General features: G+C 39.1%; 1 protein-coding gene across 3 annotated transcripts in view; it reads right to left on the reverse strand.

The window, feature by feature from the left end:
* Window positions 1-20,631, reverse strand: part of arfip1 (ADP-ribosylation factor interacting protein 1 (arfaptin 1)) — a 32,762-nt gene that overhangs the window by 8,924 nt on the left and 3,207 nt on the right. The window contains exons 2-5 of one of the 3 annotated variants that reach the window (XM_062026616.1): window positions 15,439-15,716; window positions 5,956-6,060; window positions 2,386-2,494; window positions 1,829-1,930 (exon numbers count right to left, since the gene is read on the reverse strand). In XM_062026616.1, coding sequence (XP_061882600.1) covers window positions 1,829-1,930; window positions 2,386-2,494; window positions 5,956-6,060; window positions 15,439-15,714 — 592 coding nt within the window. In that variant the 5' untranslated portion in view covers window positions 15,715-15,716. The remainder of the gene's footprint in view (window positions 1-1,828; window positions 1,931-2,385; window positions 2,495-5,955; window positions 6,061-15,438; window positions 15,717-20,631) is intronic. The other 2 variants (XM_062026619.1, XM_062026618.1) reach the window with 2 other exon arrangements.

Consider the following 20,631-nt stretch of genomic DNA (forward strand, 5'->3'; position numbering starts at 1 on the left):
TACAGTATATTTACACATATATATATATTTAAAAATTCTGGAGGTTTTTAAGAGCGCTTTATAGTCGTAGTAGAGCGACTCCTATTGACTCCATTGTTAGCTGACTTTTGCTAATGTTTATTTACAACTTAGAATGCTTAAAAAACAAAAAACAAAACATGTGTTTCTTGTCCTACATAGGGATTGTGAATAATAGGCACAATTCCAAAAAAAAGTGCAGTTCCCCTTAACTCTAAAGGCCTTAGTGGCCACATGCGTGGACAGCACCTTTTAGCTCTTATTTCCAAAATTGTGTACACTACTGAATTGGGGTCTTATGGCCGCTTATGTGGACACTTATACTGCTATCTGGTGGTGTCAGAAGAGTATAACATACAATGGAATTTGGAAAAAAAAAAAAGTAAAAATAAAAATTAGCATTACACATGAAGTACACGTTTGTGTACTTATGGACTAAGTACATCATATCAAAAGATGATTTAGTTTTTATTCTAATTAGGGTCCAATAAGCCCAAACAGCAGAGAGAAATAAAAAAAGCATGTAAACAAACAGCTTGGGCCTTAAGAGGTTAAAGTATGTTTAACAACTACTATGACATGACACAAGAAAATGTATCATTCTTTATTATCAATATCCTGCTGAGAACCAAAGTTCTGTGCATCTGTTTTTGGTCCATTTTTTGTCAGAGATACAAGTCTAGGAAAAAAAAAATACCTTGGTTACGCAAAACATAAATGTCCCGATGCAGAGGACGCTTGCTCTAGGGAGATTACGTAGTTTGGTCTCTTCAGGGCAATTTCTACACTGCAAAAACTGATATCTAAGTAAGATTAAATATCTCAAATAAGGGTGATATTTGCTTATTTTCTGTCTGATAAGATACATTTTCTCACTGTGCAGATTTTATGTTAGAGTGTTTTACTTGTTTTAAGTGTTTTGGTCCTAAATGATCTTAGTAAGATATTACAGCTAGTTGCTGAGATTTTATGACCTATATTGAGTAAAACATGCTTGAAACTAGAATATCAATTTATGCAAAGCTGTGTCATTAACACTCACAAGTATAAAACTAATTTTTTAAAGTAATACATTTCTTACTTCAAGCATGAAAAAAAAATCATGATGCCGAGCGCATATCATTATGTCAAGATAATGGCACTAGCATTTACTTAATTTAAGAATATTTTTCAACATATTGAGCAAAAAGGTCTCTTTTTTTTCTACCAAGAAAAGTGCACTTCTTATTAGTGAGAATATACTTATTTTAAGGTATTTTGGGTTCATTGAGGTTAGCTAATTTTACTTGTTTTGGAAAGTCTTGACAAGCCAAATTTTCTTATTCTATTGGCAGATAATTTTGCTTAGTTTAAATTAAAAAAAAAAATCTTGTTTTTGGAACATTGACTTTTTGCAGTGTAGCTACATTTTGTCCGTTTCTGAGCTCACTTTGGCAAGGACAAATAGGTTGCAAGCAAGCCACCAGCACCAGATAGGTTTGAAGGTTGCCTCCCCAAGGTTCGCTAAAGTTACGGCGTCTATCGAGGGAAATTACGCCAAGAGGTAAATGCTGATCATTAGCCATTGCAGAGCAGATAACTACTTCAACAAGCCCAGTCTTGTGCAAAGGATCGCAAGCCATTAGGTTGAGGGGAAAAAAGTGAAGTGAATTATTTTTATATAGCGCTTTTCTCTAGTGAAGGTAAAAGCTTTGATTTGGAATAAAGCCCAGCCTGTGGCGAGAAATAGAAGGGGTAAGAAACCCAAGGGAAGTATGGTAGTAGGTGTTATGTGGGCCTTTATCTGGTCTTGATCCGTCGCCGTGGGTACCTGTCTCCGCCTGACTTTCGCTGGAAGAGCGCGCCAGGCGGCCAGCAACAGCCAAGCTGGGAGGTACTGGCGTCACGGGGGACGCGGGGAGGCTTGTTGACCCTGGGAGATAGTCAAAATTAACATTCATCAAAGTTCAGGAGCGCAAGGGATCACTCCTCAAAAACGCCGATAACCCCCCCGGCTCCCACACACAGACCCCCCTACGTATGTTTTCTTGTCGTGAGGACGGCGCTGCTTTGCGAGACAAAAGGCGACTTCGGTCACTGACGATAACATGGAAAACAGCCATGGCAACGCCGTCTCACCTCTCCGCAGAGGGATTGTTATTTGCATTTCTAACAGCGGGCACAAGGATGATGAGGAGGATGAAAAGCAGTGGAGGACAACGGAGTAAAGATGAGAGGAGGCTCATTAAATTCAAATGACGTCCGCCTTTAGAAATTGAAACAAAGGAGACTGTGGACTTTTTTTTCTTCATATGGTGTAAGCGACTTAAAAAATGTGTTCCTTGACAATATTAATTTAACAGTGATTTCTTATTTATTTTGTTTTACCTTTGTGTGGTCCTGATTCAACAATGCCTTCTGACGTTGAAGCAAAGTTGCTGGAGGGCACGAAAGACTCTGGAAAATCTGTGACTCCCGCATCCCCGGAGTAAGAGTCCTACAAAAATAAATCATAGTAATAGTTACAGCAGTGTTTCCCACACATTCATTTATTTGTGGCGGCCCGCCACGAAAGAATTACGTCCGCCACAAATAAAAAAATAAAAAAATAAAATAAAATAAAAAATTTGAAATAAAAAATAAAAAAGTTTTTTTTTTTTTTTGGTCCTCTCCAGCTTCTCAGGCAAATCATATAGTTGATGTAGATGCCCATATCGGCTGTTCAGATTTACTTTACAAAAGAGAAGTGTAGGATACTTCTCTTGTTGCCTTATTTGTATTTGACTTTATTAAATGTATTTATATTAGAAACACAACATGTGTATATAACAAAGGGTGCAAAGTCTGCAGGCAGTAGGAAACACATGGTTAAGTGTAGGGAGTAAAACTGATGGCAGTATAAAGTTCAAGATTTTTGGAGCTCTTTGTTCAGTGGATCAGATGTTTGATGAAGCTCTGTGTCTATCTACCACCACTACTGTTTTCTGTTTATTTGTTACTGACTGTGGCAGGACACCTCTGCCTCTGTTTCACTTTATGTTGCTGGTAAATAATATGGTTGTTGTAGTAGTAGGCTAAAGTTAAATTATTTAGTATGCACTAATTAAAGGGGCAGAGCTTTGAGACATTTGAGCTTTTATATTTTATAAGATATATTTTTTGTAAGAACCACAATTAATAAATATATTTTAGTGAATAACTTATTGTTCAAATCTGTATATAAATATGTACATAAAGTGTTGTAATTATATTGTAAAATGGATGGATGGACATTTAAAACAAAACTGTTATTATTAATTAGTAAGTATACATTTTTTGAGCCTTTTTAGAGAAAATCAAATCATTGTAGTAAATTATGCAAATTACTCGATGGTGTCATGGTGACCACGCCCATAGCCACGCCCCCACCGCCACAGGTATCTTGGCAGTTTATGGGAAACACTGTACAGTCTTGTAATAAATCTAGTAAAATAATAACTGAAAACGCAGCGACCACAATGTTGCATCATACCTGGCTTATTTTGTGATTGCTGCAAGTTGCAGCAAAAGTTGCAATATTTTGAGGCTTATTCTTCTTCTTTCAATATAATTTAATGTTTTTGTAAATTAAAAAGCACAGGATTTAAAACAATTTTTTTATTGATGTTTTACTCGTTTTATACCACACAAGGCTAAAAGCAGACAATAAATGGCAGTAAAAGCACATACTCTGTACTGTTTTAATTAATTCTAACTAATAATTGTAATCATTTATTATAATTACAGAAATAAATACCAGTGTTTGTCCATCCTAAACATTCCTTTATGTTCCAACACATTTACCCTGCACGTTAAGAGCATTTGTGAACTGTTGAGAGTGATCAGTAGCACTCATTTTTCTTGGTAAATGAGAGACAATGAGAGATTATCATCAAACTTCAACATCTGTAACATGTAAATACTGCCTCTTTAATAGATCAGCATTGCAAATGAAAGTCTGTTCTTGTCTCTCCCTGAATAAATAAAGGTTAAATGAATACCCAAATACCTGTTAAATAGGAAGTAAATGTTTATACAGTAGGTCAAGTTGTATTTTTGCCTCATTCCTGCAAGAATCCTGCAGGAAGGACAAGCTGCAGTGTGCTCAAACCAGCAACAGGTAGCATTTGTGAGCAGATAACACTCTATCATCTTTCTTTTTTGTATTTATCAGGTAGGTAGTGCATTCTTCACTCACCCTTAAAGTGAGAGATGAGGCAAAAACTAACCCAGACCCACTGTATACAGCATTACCCAGAAGGCTTAGCACCGTAGACAGGAACCAAAAGTGGGTCTGATCTACGCCAAGGATGACAATTGTGGCGTTTGAGCAATAAATAGTTGATATATTGTTAAGTTTTTTTGTTCCTGCTTTGTATACACAACAAACATAAGTGTTGATTAGACAGTTGATGCACGCTCAATTGGTGAAAATTTGTCAAAATTGGCCAAAAATATTTGGGGGAAAGTTGCACGAATGGGATGATTTTATTAATGATCCAGAAGGGACTTTACATGCTAATGTTAATGTATACAATATTTTACCTGCAGGCGGGGGCAGGCCTTTATTTAGACTAATTTTTTGATTAACATTACCAATATACATAGTGTATTTCAGGTTAATAAAATATAAATGACTATACAGTAAAATACTTTTAATGTCCACACCCCTTGGACTGGCTTGCTCACATCGACATGACTGAAGCTGAAAAAATAGCCATTGGTTGCACATTTACTTTCGCCGGAGACCGTGAAAGTAAAATGTGTGATAAATAACTTTTCAACCTCAAGAGGCACTGAGTTTCTCAGCTGTCATCCATAAGGGCCGCTGCGGTACTCAGTTGTAATACACTTTTCCACCACTTGTGGCAGTAATGACCATCTCAAACAAACAGAATAAGTCTGGAGCTAAAGTCGTACAGAAGTTTCCTAAGCGCAAAAATGATGACTAAAGTGGTGAAGAAGTCTTTTCATTTGCACTTTAAATTTGACAGTTTATTACTTATTATTGATTTTGTTAGAATGTATTAATTTTTGCACTGCGTAATTGTATATAAAAAAAAATGTCATCAGTTTTTGAGTCCTTTTTTTGCAGTATATTTGATTATTTTTCTGTAATCAGTCTGACCAAAGCCTTGATGATAACCTTTGTGATTAACACATGCTTTCATATCATTTGACACGGTGTATCCTGTTAAACTGTAAGTAGGTTAGATAGAATTACTTAATACCATAAAAATCTAAACTAATATGTTTAATTCAGTGTCAGTATTCAATTGGGCCACGGGCCCCTCTGTTGTGAAAAAGTTGGACCCAGAAATCAAATAGGTTAAGAACCCATTCAAAACATGCGAGAAGACTTTCAATTCATCTTGGAAACCATTTTCCTGCCTCTCTAGCTGCTGATTTGAGTGGCAACAATGTTAAAATTTTTAGCAACCTCGCATCCACAAACCCGCAACAACAAACACTTATGACACTTGTGGGCTTTCTGCTCCGCCGCTCCCAGTCTGTGGAACGCTCTCCCTGACCACCTGAGGGCACCACAGACTGTGGATGCTTTTAAAAAAGGCTTAAAAACCCTTCTTTTTAAAAAAGCCTTTTTTTTTTAGATATATGCATACTAGTTTTAGCTATTTTGCTGTTCTAATTTTTATTTTTATTTATTTTGTATATCTTTTTTAAACAATTTTTAGTACACTGTAGCACTTTGAGGTTGTTTACTCAATGTAAAGGGCTTTTTACAAATAAAATCTATTATTGTTATTATTATGAATGTTATATAAAAAATTGCTGTTGACATCTACGGTATTAGATTTTTTTGTTAAATCAGTCAACAGTCAGAAATTTTGAATTCAAATTATGAAATATGTTTTTTTATTTTATTTAGAAAATACTGTGATCAAGGGGTGGTAGTGGTAGATGATTTGAGGACCTCACCCTACGGAAAACACTCCCTGGGTTCTCATCCAGGTCGCCGTTGCTGGTGACGGCGATCTCGGCGGCGGCTGAACTCCTCTGGGATTCCTCCGCCATGGCGCTCTCCTGAGAAAAAGAGAGAGTCCAGCCTTTTTAGTTTCAACATCCCAAAGGTGATTACCTTCAGGGAAGGGAGAACTTAAGAGCCACAATCCGATCACAACTGCCTTGGGCTGCCATCTTGTGGACGCTGCAAAGACACGGACTGATCGAGAGATCAATATAATTCCAAATACCCATATTTTCCTGAAGAAGTAAACAAGAGCTTTACTAAAGGACAAACAACGCCCACCTGGAACAAAAGTTAAAGATACGTGTCGCCTTCCACATGTTGATGGTGGCGTGACAGCTTGGGGCATGTTTACTCGGTTAACCAAGGACCCTGAAGACTCAGTCAGGTCCAATGTCAGTTTCTGTGCTTTAGCTAAATAACTGGCAGCGTGTAAACAAAAACGATTCCGATTTGATTGTCTGGGAGTCAAAGCAAAAGAACCACAAAGACTTGAGAAGCAAGGCTAGAGTCACTGATAATAAAAAAGGATTCCTACGTGTGAGACAAACACATTAACTGCCGTTGTGGCGTCATGTGAGCAACACATAAATACTTTAAAAGGCAATAAGACGCCTGCATGCCGGCAGGAGGGCAGCAGAGGCGCTGACAGGTTCATTTATCCAACCAGCCCATAGCAGATAAGACGACTTTGTGCACCGTAATCCTCTCAGATGCAAAGTGTTACCTGGCCGTTGCACGCACTCACGCATTAGACTGCAAATAAATTCCTCTAAGCAGCAGCAGCGGTGTATGCTTTACTGACATTCTGTTTCTATGGGCATTGATTTAAGAGCGACAGTGCTTCCTATACATTCATTTATTTGTGGCAGCCTATCGCAAATACATTTGGACTGCTACAAATAGATTTGGGGCTGTAAACACATAAATGGGACTGTCTCTGAATTTAGCTTGTCGTTCTTACTCCATACAGCAGATGGCAATGTAACTTTTTCTTAACACACATCATCTCACCTGATCTGCCAGAGAATAAGAAGACTTAGCACTAGTAGTCTGTGTTGCCAAGTATTCTTTTTCCAAATAGCGAGAAATCTAGCAACGTTTTCTGCTCTTACATTTTTTGCATACAAACATGAATGCGCATACTTGCCAACCTTGAGACCTTCGAATTCGGGAGATTGGGGGGGGCGAGGTTGAGGTGGGCGGGATTGGGGGGGCGGGGTTTTGTGGTAGCGGGGGTGTATATTGTAGCCAAGAAGAAGGGATGCAAGGGATTCTGGGTATTTGTTCTGTTGTATTTATGTTGTGTTACGGTGCGGATGTTCTCCCGAAATGTTTGTCATCCTTGTTTGGTGTGGGTTCACAGTGTGGCGCATATTTGTAACAGTGTTAAAGTTGTTTATACAGCCACCTTCAGTGTGACCTGTATGGCTGTTGATCAAGTATGCCTTGCACTCACTTTCGTGCGTATGCAGAAGCCGCATACAACATGTGACTGGGACGGCACGCTGTTTATATGGTGAAAAAGCGGACGCGTTGACAGGTTGTAGAGGACGCTAAAGGCAGTGCCATCACGGCACGCCCTTAATATTGTTGTCCGGGTGAAAATTGTGAGAAATTCGGGAGAATGGTTGCCCCGGGAGATTTTCGGGAGGGGCACTGAAATTCGGGAGTCTTCCGGAAAAATCGTGAGGGTTGGCAAGTATGTGAATGCGCGTATTGCTCTTTTCAAATAACCCTCCCCCGCAACCTAATACGGCAAATTGGATTATCAAGATTGTTTCAAAGCAATATAAATTCAAATAGCCGTAACCTGCACGTTTTCAGATGCTAACATGTTTGAAAATGACATGCGTGCACCAAGTACAAAAACGGCAGAAAATTTGCTAATGTTAAAATTAGAGATGTCCGATAATGGCTTTTTTTCCCCCTGATATCCGATATTGTCCAACTCTTAATTACTGATTCCGATATCAACCGATACGGATATATACAGTCGTGGAATTAACACATTATTATGCCTAATTTTGTTGGGATGCCCCGCTGGATGCATTAAACAATGTAACAAGATTTTCCAACATAAATCAACTCAAGTTATGGAAAAAAATGCCAACATGGCACTGCCATATTTATTATTGAAGTCACAAAGTGCATTCTTTTTTTTAACATGCCTCAAAACAGCAGCTTGGAATTTGGGACATGCTCTCCCTGAGAGAGCATGAGGAGGTTGAGGTGGGCGGGATTGGGTGGGGCGGGGTTGAGGTGGGGAGGGGGTGTATGGGGTTGTAGCGGGGGGTGTATATTGTAGCGTCCTGGAAGAGTTAGTGCTGCAAGGGGCTCTGGGTATTTGTTCTGTTGTGTTTGTTATGTTACGGTGCGGATGTTCTCCCAAAATGTGTTTGTCATTCTTGTTTGGTGTGGGTTCACAGTGTGGCGCATATTTGTAACAGTGTTAAAGTTGTTTATACGGACACCCTCAGTGCGATCTGTATGGCTGTTGACCAAGGTTGCCTTGCATTCACTTGTGTGTGTAAAAAGCCGTAGATATTATGTGACTGGGCCGGCACGCAAAGGCAGTGCCTTTAAGGCACTGCCCCCAATATTGTTGTCTGGGTGGAAATCGGGAGAAATTCGGGAGAATGGTTGCCCCGGGAGATTTTCGGGAGGGGCACTGAAATTCGGGAGTCTCCCGGGAAAATCGGGAGGGTTGGCAAGTATGACTGGGAGACGCAACTGCTCTGTACTTCTCCCTACGTCCGTGTACCACTCCGTACAGCGGCGTTTTAAAAAGACATACATTTTACTTTTTGAAACCGATACCGATAATTTCCGATATGCATTTTAAAGCATTTATCGGCCGATAATATCGGCAGTCCGATATTAACGAACATCTCTAGTTAAAATGTGATTGCTTGGGATTACAAATGGCGATGCGATCAACGAGATGAATATTTAACGGCCGAGCAAGCTCACAAGCTCTTTTAGCAATATGCAACAATGAATTTTGAGATGTAACGATAATGTTAAACCGCAATAAAACTCTCGACGGTTAGTATCATCGTTTCAAAATAAAATTATCGTAATACCATGATTGATGACCACACTTCAAAAAACTCTTGGACTGATGATACTCATTTCCTGGAGAAGCAAGCTAGCATAAATGCTAACAGGAAGCAAGGCATGTTAACGTCATAATCCAATTTCAACCTGTATAAGCACATTTAAACTTCAATTGTGCACATTGAACCTACAGGCTCTGCTACCTTAAAACGATTTAAACACAGACGGGTCTACAACAGGAAGTGAACCATAGTGATGCCACATAAACCGGAGGTGCAACAGGTGTTTTGCCTTCATGATTAAAGACGGATTCTAAAACCTTTACTAATTAAAATGGAAGAAGATAAACATATTTAAACACTTACATAACAAAAATATTGCTCTTAACCCCTTAGATGCACACGTTGGGTCAAAAATGGGTATTTTAGTCTTTTATTTATAGAGTAATATAATTCCGGTATTCTTCATATGTGATATTTTTATGTATTTTTTAGTTTTACCTTTCAAACCTTTAGTTTTTGTATCACTACCCACTCTTCCACAAGTGGGGTCAAAAATGACCCCAAGCAGTTCCTATGGAATCTTCTATGAACCTTTAAATCTTAGCAACTTTGACTGTCCCACTTACACATCTGCTGCAACTTTGACTGTCAATACTGTCCCACTTACACATCTGATGTTATCGCTCACATTTGATGCAACTTTCACTGTCAATAATGTCCCACTTACACATCTGATGTAACAAGCCATCAAACTGACAGGGGAGTCACGAGACTAGTTGTGTTTGCTGGCCATGTTGGCAGGGGAGTCACGTGACTAGTTGTGATTGATGGTCATTGTCAGAAAAATTGTATGTAAATTATCAAAAAAACTTTCCGTTCTCTGAGTTCCCAGTGAACAGACGAAAGCTGTCTTTGTTGCACCAAGCCAAAGGCTTGGAAAATTCCGCTGTGTACGATGGGAGGAGACGGGAGGGGTTATCTATTGTGATCCAAGACTTGCCCAAGCTCGATCCAGGACCAGTCCAAGCCCGAGGCATCTTTTTCTTTTGTGTTAATGTGACCGAAAACAATGGCTGTTTACATACCCCCCCCATTCCTTTAGAAACAGCTGTTATGTAAACAGGGAAAGTCCAAATAAAAAGAGGTGGCCGACAATCTTTCGCCAGAGCGTACTGGAGACTTGTGTACAAGAGTACAGCCCAGACGTTTCTCCTCAAATTGAGCCTAATTTAATTCTGTCTCTGTTTAATTCCTTGCTTCTTGTCTCGTTTAATAGATGTCATCAGTGTTTGAACCTGACAGTCATGTTGGCAGGGGAGTCACGTGACTAGTTGTGATTGATGGTCATGTTGGCAGGGGAGTCACGTTACTAGTTGTGTTTGGTGGCCATGTTGGCAGGGGAGTCATGTAACTAGTTGTGTTTGGTGGCCATGTTGGCAGGGGAGTCACGTGACTAGTTGTGTTTGGTGGCCATGTTGGCAGGGGAGTCACGTAACTAGTTGTGTTTGGTGGCCATGTTGGCAGGGGAGTCACGTGACTAGTTGTGTTTGGTGGCGATGTTGGCAGGGGAGTCACGTGACTAGTTGTGTTCAATGGTCATGTTGGCAGGGGAGTCACGTGACTAGTTGTGTTCAATGGTCATGTTGGCAGGGGAGTCACGTGACTAGTTGTGTTTGCTGGCCATGTTGGCAGGGGAGTCACGTGACTAGTTGTGTTTGGTGGCCATGTTGGCAGGGGAGTCACGTGACTTGTTGTGTTTGGTGGCCATGTTGGCAGGGGAGTCACGTTACTAGTTGTGTTTGGTGGCCATGTTGGCAGGGGAGTCACATAACTAGTTGTGTTTGGTGGCCATGTTGGCAGGGGAGTCACGTGACTAGTTGTGTTTGGTGGCCATGTTGGCAGGGGAGTGACGTGACTAGTTGTGTTCAATGGTCATGTTGGCAGGGGAGTCACGTTACTATTTGTGTTTGGTGGCCATGTTGGCAGGGGAGTCATGTGACTAGTTGTGTTCAATGGTCATGTTGGCAGGGGAGTCACGTGACTAGTTGTGTTTGCTGGCAGGGGAGTCACGTTACTATTTGTGTTTGGTGGCCATGTTGGCAGGGGAGTCATGTGACTAGTTGTGTTCAATGGTCATGTTGGCAGGGGAGTCACGTTACTATTTGTGTTTGGTGGCCATGTTGGCAGGGGAGTCATGTGACTAGTTGTGTTCAATGGTCATGTTGGCAGGGGAGTCACGTTACTATTTGTGTTTGGTGGCCATGTTGGCAGGGGAGTCATGTGACTAGTTGTGTTCAATGGTCATGTTGGCAGGGGAGTCACGTTACTATTTGTGTTTGGTGGCCATGTTGGCAGGGGAGTCATGTGACTAGTTGTGTTCAATGGTCATGTTGGCAGGGGAGTCACGTGACTAGTTGTGTTTGGTGGCCATGTTGGCAGGGGAGTCACGTTACTATTTGTGTTTGGTGGCCATGTTGGCAGGGGAGTCATGTGACTAGTTGTGTTCAATGGTCATGTTGGCAGGGGAGTCACGTTACTAGTTGTGTTTGGTGGCCATGTTGGCAGGGGAGTCACGTAACTAGTTGTGTTTGGTGGCCATGTTGGCAGGGGAGTGACGTGACTAGTTGTGTTCAATGGTCATGTTGGCAGGGGAGTCACGTTACTATTTGTGTTTGGTGGCCATGTTGGCAGGGGAGTCATGTGACTAGTTGTGTTCAATGGTCATGTTGGCAGGGGAGTCACGTTACTAGTTGTGTTTGGTGGCCATGTTGGCAGGGGAGTCACGTAACTAGTTGTGTTTGGTGGCCATGTTGGCAGGGGAGTGACGTGACTAGTTGTGTTCAATGGTCATGTTGGCAGGGGAGTCACGTTACTATTTGTGTTTGGTGGCCATGTTGGCAGGGGAGTCATGTGACTAGTTGTGTTCAATGGTCATGTTGGCAGGGGAGTCACGTTACTATTTGTGTTTGGTGGCCATGTTGGCAGGGGAGTCATGTGACTAGTTGTGTTCAATGGTCATGTTAGCAGGGGAGTCACGTGACTAGTTGTGTTTGGTGGCAGGGGAGTCACGTTACTAGTTGTGTTTGGTGGCCATTTGGCAGGGGAGTCAGGTGACAAGTTCTGTTTTGTGGCCATGCTGGCAGGGGAGTCACGTGACTAGTTGTGTTTGGTGGCCATGTTGGCAGGGGAGTCAGGTGACCAGTTGTGATTGGTGGCCATGTTGGCAGGAGAAGCAGCAGATAAAATGAACGTACCATGTTAGCTTCCAATGTTCAGAGTTTACTACACACAAATATTGAAAGATACAACACAAAACTTATGGGTTAAGACATAACCAACTAGTATAATGCACCTGCCATTGTTTTTACATCTATAATTAACCACAAGAATGTAGAAAGTTCCAGATTTTACAGTATTTAGAATGAACTCATTTGCTTTCTGTCATCCTACAGTCTTTAGTGGATCAGATATTTCCTCTTCCTGGGTGGTAAGACTGCTGATATCAGATGTGTAAGTGGGACAGCATTGACAGTCAAAGTTGCATAAGATGTGTAAGTTGGACATTATTGACAGTCAAAGTTGCATCAGATGTGAGAGATGACATCAGATGTGTAAGTGGGACAGTCATATATGCGAAGAATTAAAGGTTCATAGAAGATTCCATATGAACTGATTGGGGTCATGTTTGCCCTCAAATACACACAACCAAAACAATAAATAAAATGGATTACGGCTATCATTATTAACACGGTATTGTTGAATGTGTTCAAAAAGTACTTATACACACAATAAAATCTTTGAACCAAGTTATGTTTTTAAATAACTAAAATAAATAGACACAATGTACTTTATTGGCAGAGGAAACATTAACTATTGCTCTGGCTTGATAAAAGCCATATTATTTTCATTTGTGCGTTTAAATATGTTTAGCTTCCATTTGAATTAGTAAAATGTTTCCTTTATGTTAAATTTGAATACTATATATTAGTTGTTGTAGACAGCAATGTGTTTGGGGAAAGACGCTAATGTAGCTTGTTTCCATGTTACAATTTAGTCGGTCCATAATTTTATCAACATGTGGTTGTCAATCATGGCTTTTTATGATAATTTTAATTTAATACAGTAATACTAACCCGACAGTTATCATTATTACCGTTTACGTGCGTGTAGTACAAACACCCGCAGCTTGTGAAACCAATGCAAAGAGTGACTGCTCTTGCAGTCCGTAACAGCGCATGCACTTGGCAATCAAAGTTATCGGGTTTATTTGTATTTATTGTTTTAATTTAATTGTCTTATCAAATATACGCCCAGGTCCAACTGTATGTTTTTTTCTGTTTAAATTAAACTGATTTCATGGTGTATAAGTACTTTTTGACCACATTCCACAATACCGTTATTTTGGTCAGAATAACCGTGATATGAAATTTTCATGTCGTCATTTCTCTAGTTCAAATCATGTTGCTTTTATGGCTCTTATTTATTGCTGTTGGAAGCGTTTTGTGTCGGAGAGCAGGAAGAAGGGCTTCTTTGCTGCATGAGTCGCTGCTGCTTCAAGGTAACTTGACTTTGTCTTACACACTCAAACTGCACATACAACACATAATATTATACGATAAATACAAAACATTGTTGCTAAAAATCGACATATATCGGTCAATGCCAGATTAGCCGGCAATTACATCATTAAAGGCCTACTGAAACCCACTACTACCGACCACACAGTCTGATAGTTTATATATCAATTATGAAATCTTAACATTGCAACACATGCCAATACGGCCGGGTTAGATTAGTAAAGTGCAATTTTAAATTTCCCGCGAAATATACTGCTGAAAACGTCTCGGTATGATGACGTTTGCGCGTGACGTCACGGATTGTAGCGGACATTTTGGGACACCATTGTGGCCAGCTATTAAGTTGTCTGTTTTCATCGCAAAATTCCACAGTATTCTGGACATCTGTGTTGGTGAATCTTTTGCAATTTGTTTAATGAACAATGGAGATAGCAAAGAAGAAAGCTGTAGGTGGGAAGCGATGTATTAGCGGCCGGCTGCAGCAACACAAACACCTAGCGGCTACGTCGTAGCCGGTGTTTCATTGTTTACATTCCCGAACGATGACAGTCAAGCTTTACCATTGGCCTGTGGAGAACTGGGACAACATAGACTCTTACCAGGAGGACTTTAAGTTGGATACGCATGCTTGTGGAGATGGGACAACAGAGACTCTTACCAGGAGGACTTTGAGTTGGATACGCGGTACCGTGAGTATGCAGCTGCGATTTCCAAACATTTGATCGCTTGCCCGTACGTGCGTGCCGCTATGTGCACGTCACATACGTAACTTTGGGGAAATATATGTGCTGTATGAACTTTGCGGAGGTGAACGGTACTTTGGGCTGTGGGATTGAGTGTGTTGTGCAGGTGTTTGATTTGTATTGGCGGGTTATATGGACGGGAGGGGAGAGGTGTTTGTTATGCGGTATTAATTTGTGGCATATTAAATATAAGCCTGGTTGTGTTGTGGCTAATAGAGTATATATATGTCTTGTGTTTATTTACTGTTTTAGTCATTCCCAGCTGAATATCAGGTCCCACCCGCCTCTCACAGCATCTTCCCTATCTGAATCGCTTCCACTGCCCTCTAGTCCTTCACTCTCATTTTCTTCATCCACGAATCTTTCATCCTCGCTCAAATTAATGGGGAAATCGTCGCTTTCTCTGTCCGAATGGCTCTTGCTGCTTGTGGCCATGATTGTAAACAATGTGCAGATGTGAGGAGCTCCACAACATGTGACGTCACGCTACTTCCGGTACAGGCAAGGCTTTTTTATCAGCGACCAAAAGTTGCAAACTTTATTGTCGATGTACTCTACTAAATCCTTTCAGCAAAAATATGGCAATATCGCGAAATGATCAAGTATGACACATAGAATGGATCTGCTATCCCCGTTTAAATAAGAAAATCTAATTTCAGTAGCCCTTTAAGACCATGGATCATCCCCACATAGAAGCCAAGCATAAGACTGTGTGATAGGACCATGCTGGGTATTTGAGTCATTTTTTTGTAGAAACCATAGTTATGATAATAGTACTACATTGTCATGTCACACAGACTTACCACTGAGAAATACCAGGATACAACAAAAGATCACCAAAAGCGACACTGTAGTACTTCTACAACCACTATCAAGGTACACCACTACATACTGTCTGAAGCTAGAAACGCCACTGATTGTATGAGGAAAGAGATTATGACGTCATAGAGGAGAGACCACCACCACAGCAGCAGGAACAGCAAATCAAGCTCAGCAACAGGAAGAGGAAGCGCTCAAACAGGTTGATTGTCCAAAGTGAAGGTAAACGTCACCTTTGCTTCAGTGGCATCATCTCCACCTTCCTCGGGAGAGTCCCCAGTGTCACCGTTATCTACACTGGCGGCTTCACAGCCGCTCTCAACATCCTCACCGCTGCTTATGTCGATTTCGTACAGCACGTCATCCCTGGACACGCTATCGTCACTATCGTCAACATTTGGCTGCGGCAAGCCACTGCTCAAACTCTCCTCGGCCTCCTGACAAGCCATCTCTTGAGACTCCTCGGCTGACATCTTCCCCGATTGTGTGTCAAGACTACCCTCAGACATGCCTGAAAACAAGAGACATGAGATTTATGAATGGGTCCTTGTGCTTGACCATGCCCGACTGGGCTCGCCTCGCTCCCAAGTGTCATCTGTACGAGGATCCAAATGTTTTAGTCTGCCACAAAATGTGCATCAACACTCTCAAAGAATACATGTGTCCACAATTACCCACTAAAGTGGAAACTTCTGACAAATTAATCTGTTCCAGGGTCAAATTGTAACTAGTATGCAACTTTTATTTTCTGTACAGGTAGTGTTTTAAGTCACTTTTGGAAATTTTGAACTGTCATACAAGTGTAAAAAGAAGTTAACCACCAAATAATGATTTAAAAAAAAACACCCGACTGTGGTAAATTAGTTTGCAGTAAAGAGGATTATTAACTATTTCCATGTAACAGGGTTCTTCAATTTTTCTAAGACAAAGACCCCCAAAATGATGGAGATAAAGAGGGGACTTCCTACATCAGGGGAGTCCAAAGTCTAGACTAGTGGCCATTTTTGGCCCGCAGCTCCAGTTTTGTTGGTTTACAGCAAATTGTCTACTTTAAAATCAAAACACACAACAGCAAAATTTAGAGGTGTACAAAAAAAATGTACTCATTTGAATAGTGATTCTTATTCATCCCGATTCTATATCGATTCATACATTTCAAAAATCTAATAAAATTTTATATATATATATATAATATTTTATTAGATTTTTGAAATGTATGAATCGATATAGAAAGATTTCAAAAATCTAATAAAATATTATATATACAGTATATATATATATATATATATATAAATATATATATATATATAATATTTTCTTAAGATTTTTTAAATGTATGAATCGATATAGAATCAGGATGAATAAGAATCACATCTACATACATTTCAAAATAAAAATCTAAGAAAATATTATATATATATATATATATATATATATATATATATATACACAGTATATAATATTTTATTAGATTTTTATTTATTTTATATATATATATATATATATATATATATATATATATATATATATATATATATATATATATATATATATATATATATTCTTAGATTTTTGAAATGTATGTAGATGTGATTCTTATTCATTCCGATTCTATATTGATTCATACATTTAAAAAATCTAAGAAAAAAAAAAGAAAAAAAAAAAAATATATATATATATATATATATATATATATATATATACACATACATTTTTTTTTCTTTGATTTTTTAAATGTATGAATCGATTTAGAGGTTACAGTTAAAAAAACAAAAAAAGTGTATTAAAAAAAAAAAGATATATATATATATATATATATATATATATATATTTTTTTTTTTTTTTACCTGTAACCGTTTTTTTTTTAAAGTTAACACATTGCAAGAATCGGTTTGAATCGAGAATCGATTATGAATCAAATTGACACCCCAGGAATCTGATTGGTACCCAATTATTCACACCACTGGTAAAAACTAAGCAGAAATTTCGCAAGATTTATTAAAAATGAAAAAAAAAACACATATACATAAGTATTCAGACCCTTTGCTCAACACTCAAAACATCCCCGCACCATGATGCCGCCACCACCATGCTTTACTGTAGGGATGGTATTGGCCTGGTGATGAGCGATGCTTGGTTTCCTCCAAACATGATGCTTGGCTTTCATGCCAAAGAGTTCAATCTTTGTCTCATCAGACCAGAGAATTTAGTTTATCATTGTCTGACAAGCGGTAGGAAATGGATGGATGGGATTGTCTTAGAGTCTTTCAGGTGCATTTTGTCCAACTTTTTACTAAGAAATGGCTTCCATTTGGCCCCTCATGGTTGTCCTTCTGGAAGGTTCTCCTCGCTCCACAGAGGAATGTTGTAGCTCTGACAGAGTGACCATCGGGTTCTTGGTCACCTCCCCAACTAGACTAAGATGAATGCAGCAATGAACAGAGACATCCTGGATGAAAACCAATGCTTCCCATCCAACATGATGGAGCTTGAGAGGTGCTGCAAAGAGGAATGTGCGAAACTGCCCAAAAATAGATGTGCCAAGCTTGTGGCATCGTATTCAAAAAGACTTGAGGCTGTATTTGCTACCGAAGGTGCATCAACAAAGTATTGAGCAAAGGGTCTGAACACTTACGCACATGTGATTTGAGTTTTTTTTATTTTTAATACATTTGCAAAAAATGTCTACATTTCAGTTTTTTTCTGTCAATCATTTCTCATCATTAAAAATAAAATTAGCTTTTTTGATTTTAGAAAATGGCTTCAATGAAACAAAGAGTGTAAGATATAAAAGGGTGTCAATACTTTCCGTACCCACTGTACAACACAAACCTGACACAAAGTTTTGTCTTTAAATATGTCAGGGACAAGCGGTAGAAAATGGATGGATGGATGGATGTTTTTAGTACTTTATTTTTTATTACAAAATATCAAAAATGGTACTCACGCACTTAGACCTTTTAGTATTGTGGTGGAAAAAGTTTAGACACCTTTGCCCTACTTATATATGCTGTATAAAATTGTATTTTGCGGTCCTCTCCAAGGTTTCTCATTGTCATCCCACTGGGTTGAGTTTTTCCTTGCCCTGATGTGGGATCTGAACCGAGGATGTTGTTGTGGCTTGTGCAGTCCTTTGAGAAACTTGTGATTTAAAGCTGTATAAATAAAAATTGATTGATTGATTGATATTTGAAATTGAACTTGTCCTAAACGTACCTTGCCTTTGTGCAAGACTAAGATATTCAAATACTACAGAGTAAGACTGCTAATCGCTCGCTGGCAGCTAGCACACTAATCGCAAGCTGGCCACCAGTGCAATAATCGCTAACTGGCAGCTAGCACTGCTAATCGCTAGCAACTATCTGTGGTTATATTAAATGCTAACATTAATATATTATATTTATTTTTCATGTTTTTATTTCAAGCCTTAAAAGATACAGTGATAGTGTGTTTATAACCTACTACCTACAGTGTTTCAAATGAATGTTAATGTGTATCATTAATGAAAAAATTGCAGGGGGGAATACAAAAAATATAAAAAAAAAAAAAAAAGGCTTAACCATTTACAACCCCCCTGCAGTACCTCTGTGGACCCCCTAGGGGCAGGACACCCTGTTAAAGACCTCTATCCTAGAAATAAAAAAAACTGTTTACAACCTTCTAAATATGTATTTTAACATAATTACAGCCCTCTAAAAGTTAAATAACATCCATATATTCACATTTACACCCAATATAGTATCTTAGCGTATGTTCTACTGTAGATTACCGTACTTAGGCCCGGAGGATTTCTCAAACGTTATTGCTATGGCCGTTGCCCAGCAACTAAAACACAACCACTACGTGGAAATATTTTGTCACATCCTGGGTAATTCCTCTAAATTATAACCAGGCTTCCATCTGCTGAAACCACGGGGTTAAGTTGCTCTTTCAAAAGGTGGTCAACTTGACAGTCGCAGCTGCAACCATTGGCCGTGTTGTTAGCATTCCGTGTTGTTAGCATTGCATGTCATTCCACGTTGCTCACACCAAAAGGCTCACCCATGCCCTGAGGGATTGCTGATGCCGAACATGAAGTAACCAAACAGGAGTTAATCTCCACTTAGCATTGCCTGGGCAGCTTCTGATAGCATTACGTCTCGTCTTATGACAACGCCCACGTCAAAGTGCCACCACTCCGGAGATGTGTTATTAATGAGGCAGGGGTTGAAGATGAAGGCCATCAGAAAGTCGCTCTGTCAAAAGTTGTCACGATGAAGTTGTCGCCCAGATTAACCGCTGTGTTGCTATTAGCATTGTTAACCTGTTTAGTGAATATCTTTATTGATACACAACATAATTTTAGAAAATAAGACACATACTTCCATGTATTACATGTAAGACAAACATACTGTATTGGCGAACGTTAAAGGTCATGGGGACCCAAAATAGTCTCAGTCCATAAAAGTGTTAAAAAGTCACAATTTTTTATTTTATTTCAATGCTTAAATATCTATAGATTAAATTTGTATCCATCCGTTGACCTAAAGTTTTAATTTTTTTTAATGATTTATGCCCTTTTGTCAAAACCCTCTTTTTTAATAGGAAACATTCGGAATTTGCAATATTTTCCCCCAAAAAATGTCCAAAGTGGAAAGTTCGATGTAAAATATGGTAAATAATTCATAACAACATTGCTTTTGGTTCTTTATGATTTTATGGAGCAATGACAATTAAAACAAATCTGACTAAAAAGGTATCGGGGATCCAAGAAGCCCCCACTCAAAAAAGTGTCCAAAATAATTCATACAGCAATATATATTATGTTTTACATTCAAGTCTTAAATCTCAAGATCAGGGGTGTCAAACTTGTTTTAAAAACTTAACAATAACCTACTCAGAGTGTCCGCCCTGAGATCGGTAGGTTGTGAGTTAAACCCCGGCCGAGTCATACCAAAGACTATAAAAATGGGACCCATTACCTCCCTGCTTGGCACTCAGCATCAAGGGTTGGAATTGGGGGTTAAATCACCAAAAATAATTCCCGGGCACGGCCACCGCTGCTGCTCACTGCTCCCCTCACTTCCCAGGGGGTGATCAAGGGGATGGGTCAAATGCAGAGGACAAATTTCAACACACCTAGTGTGTGTGACAATCATTGGTACTTTAACTTAAAAGGAATATGTTAGAAATGCTTAATAAAGTGTAACAAAATAGTGCACAGTGCGAAAATGTAAACATATAGAAACCTGAGAATAATTATTTTTGCAGGTTTAGTACCAGGAAGTTAAGTGGTCTGTGTAACATCTAATTTGGTCTGTTATCTAAGTATGAAAATGAATTTATGTTATGTAGTAATTATTAGTTAAATATTATTTAATAATAGCAAATTTGTTAAATTTTGTTATTTATTTTATTCATAAAGTCCCGCACTTTAGTTCATACCT

Source organism: Entelurus aequoreus, linkage group LG18 (genome assembly GCF_033978785.1).
Source record: "Entelurus aequoreus isolate RoL-2023_Sb linkage group LG18, RoL_Eaeq_v1.1, whole genome shotgun sequence".
Taxonomy (NCBI): Eukaryota; Metazoa; Chordata; class Actinopteri; order Syngnathiformes; family Syngnathidae; genus Entelurus; species Entelurus aequoreus.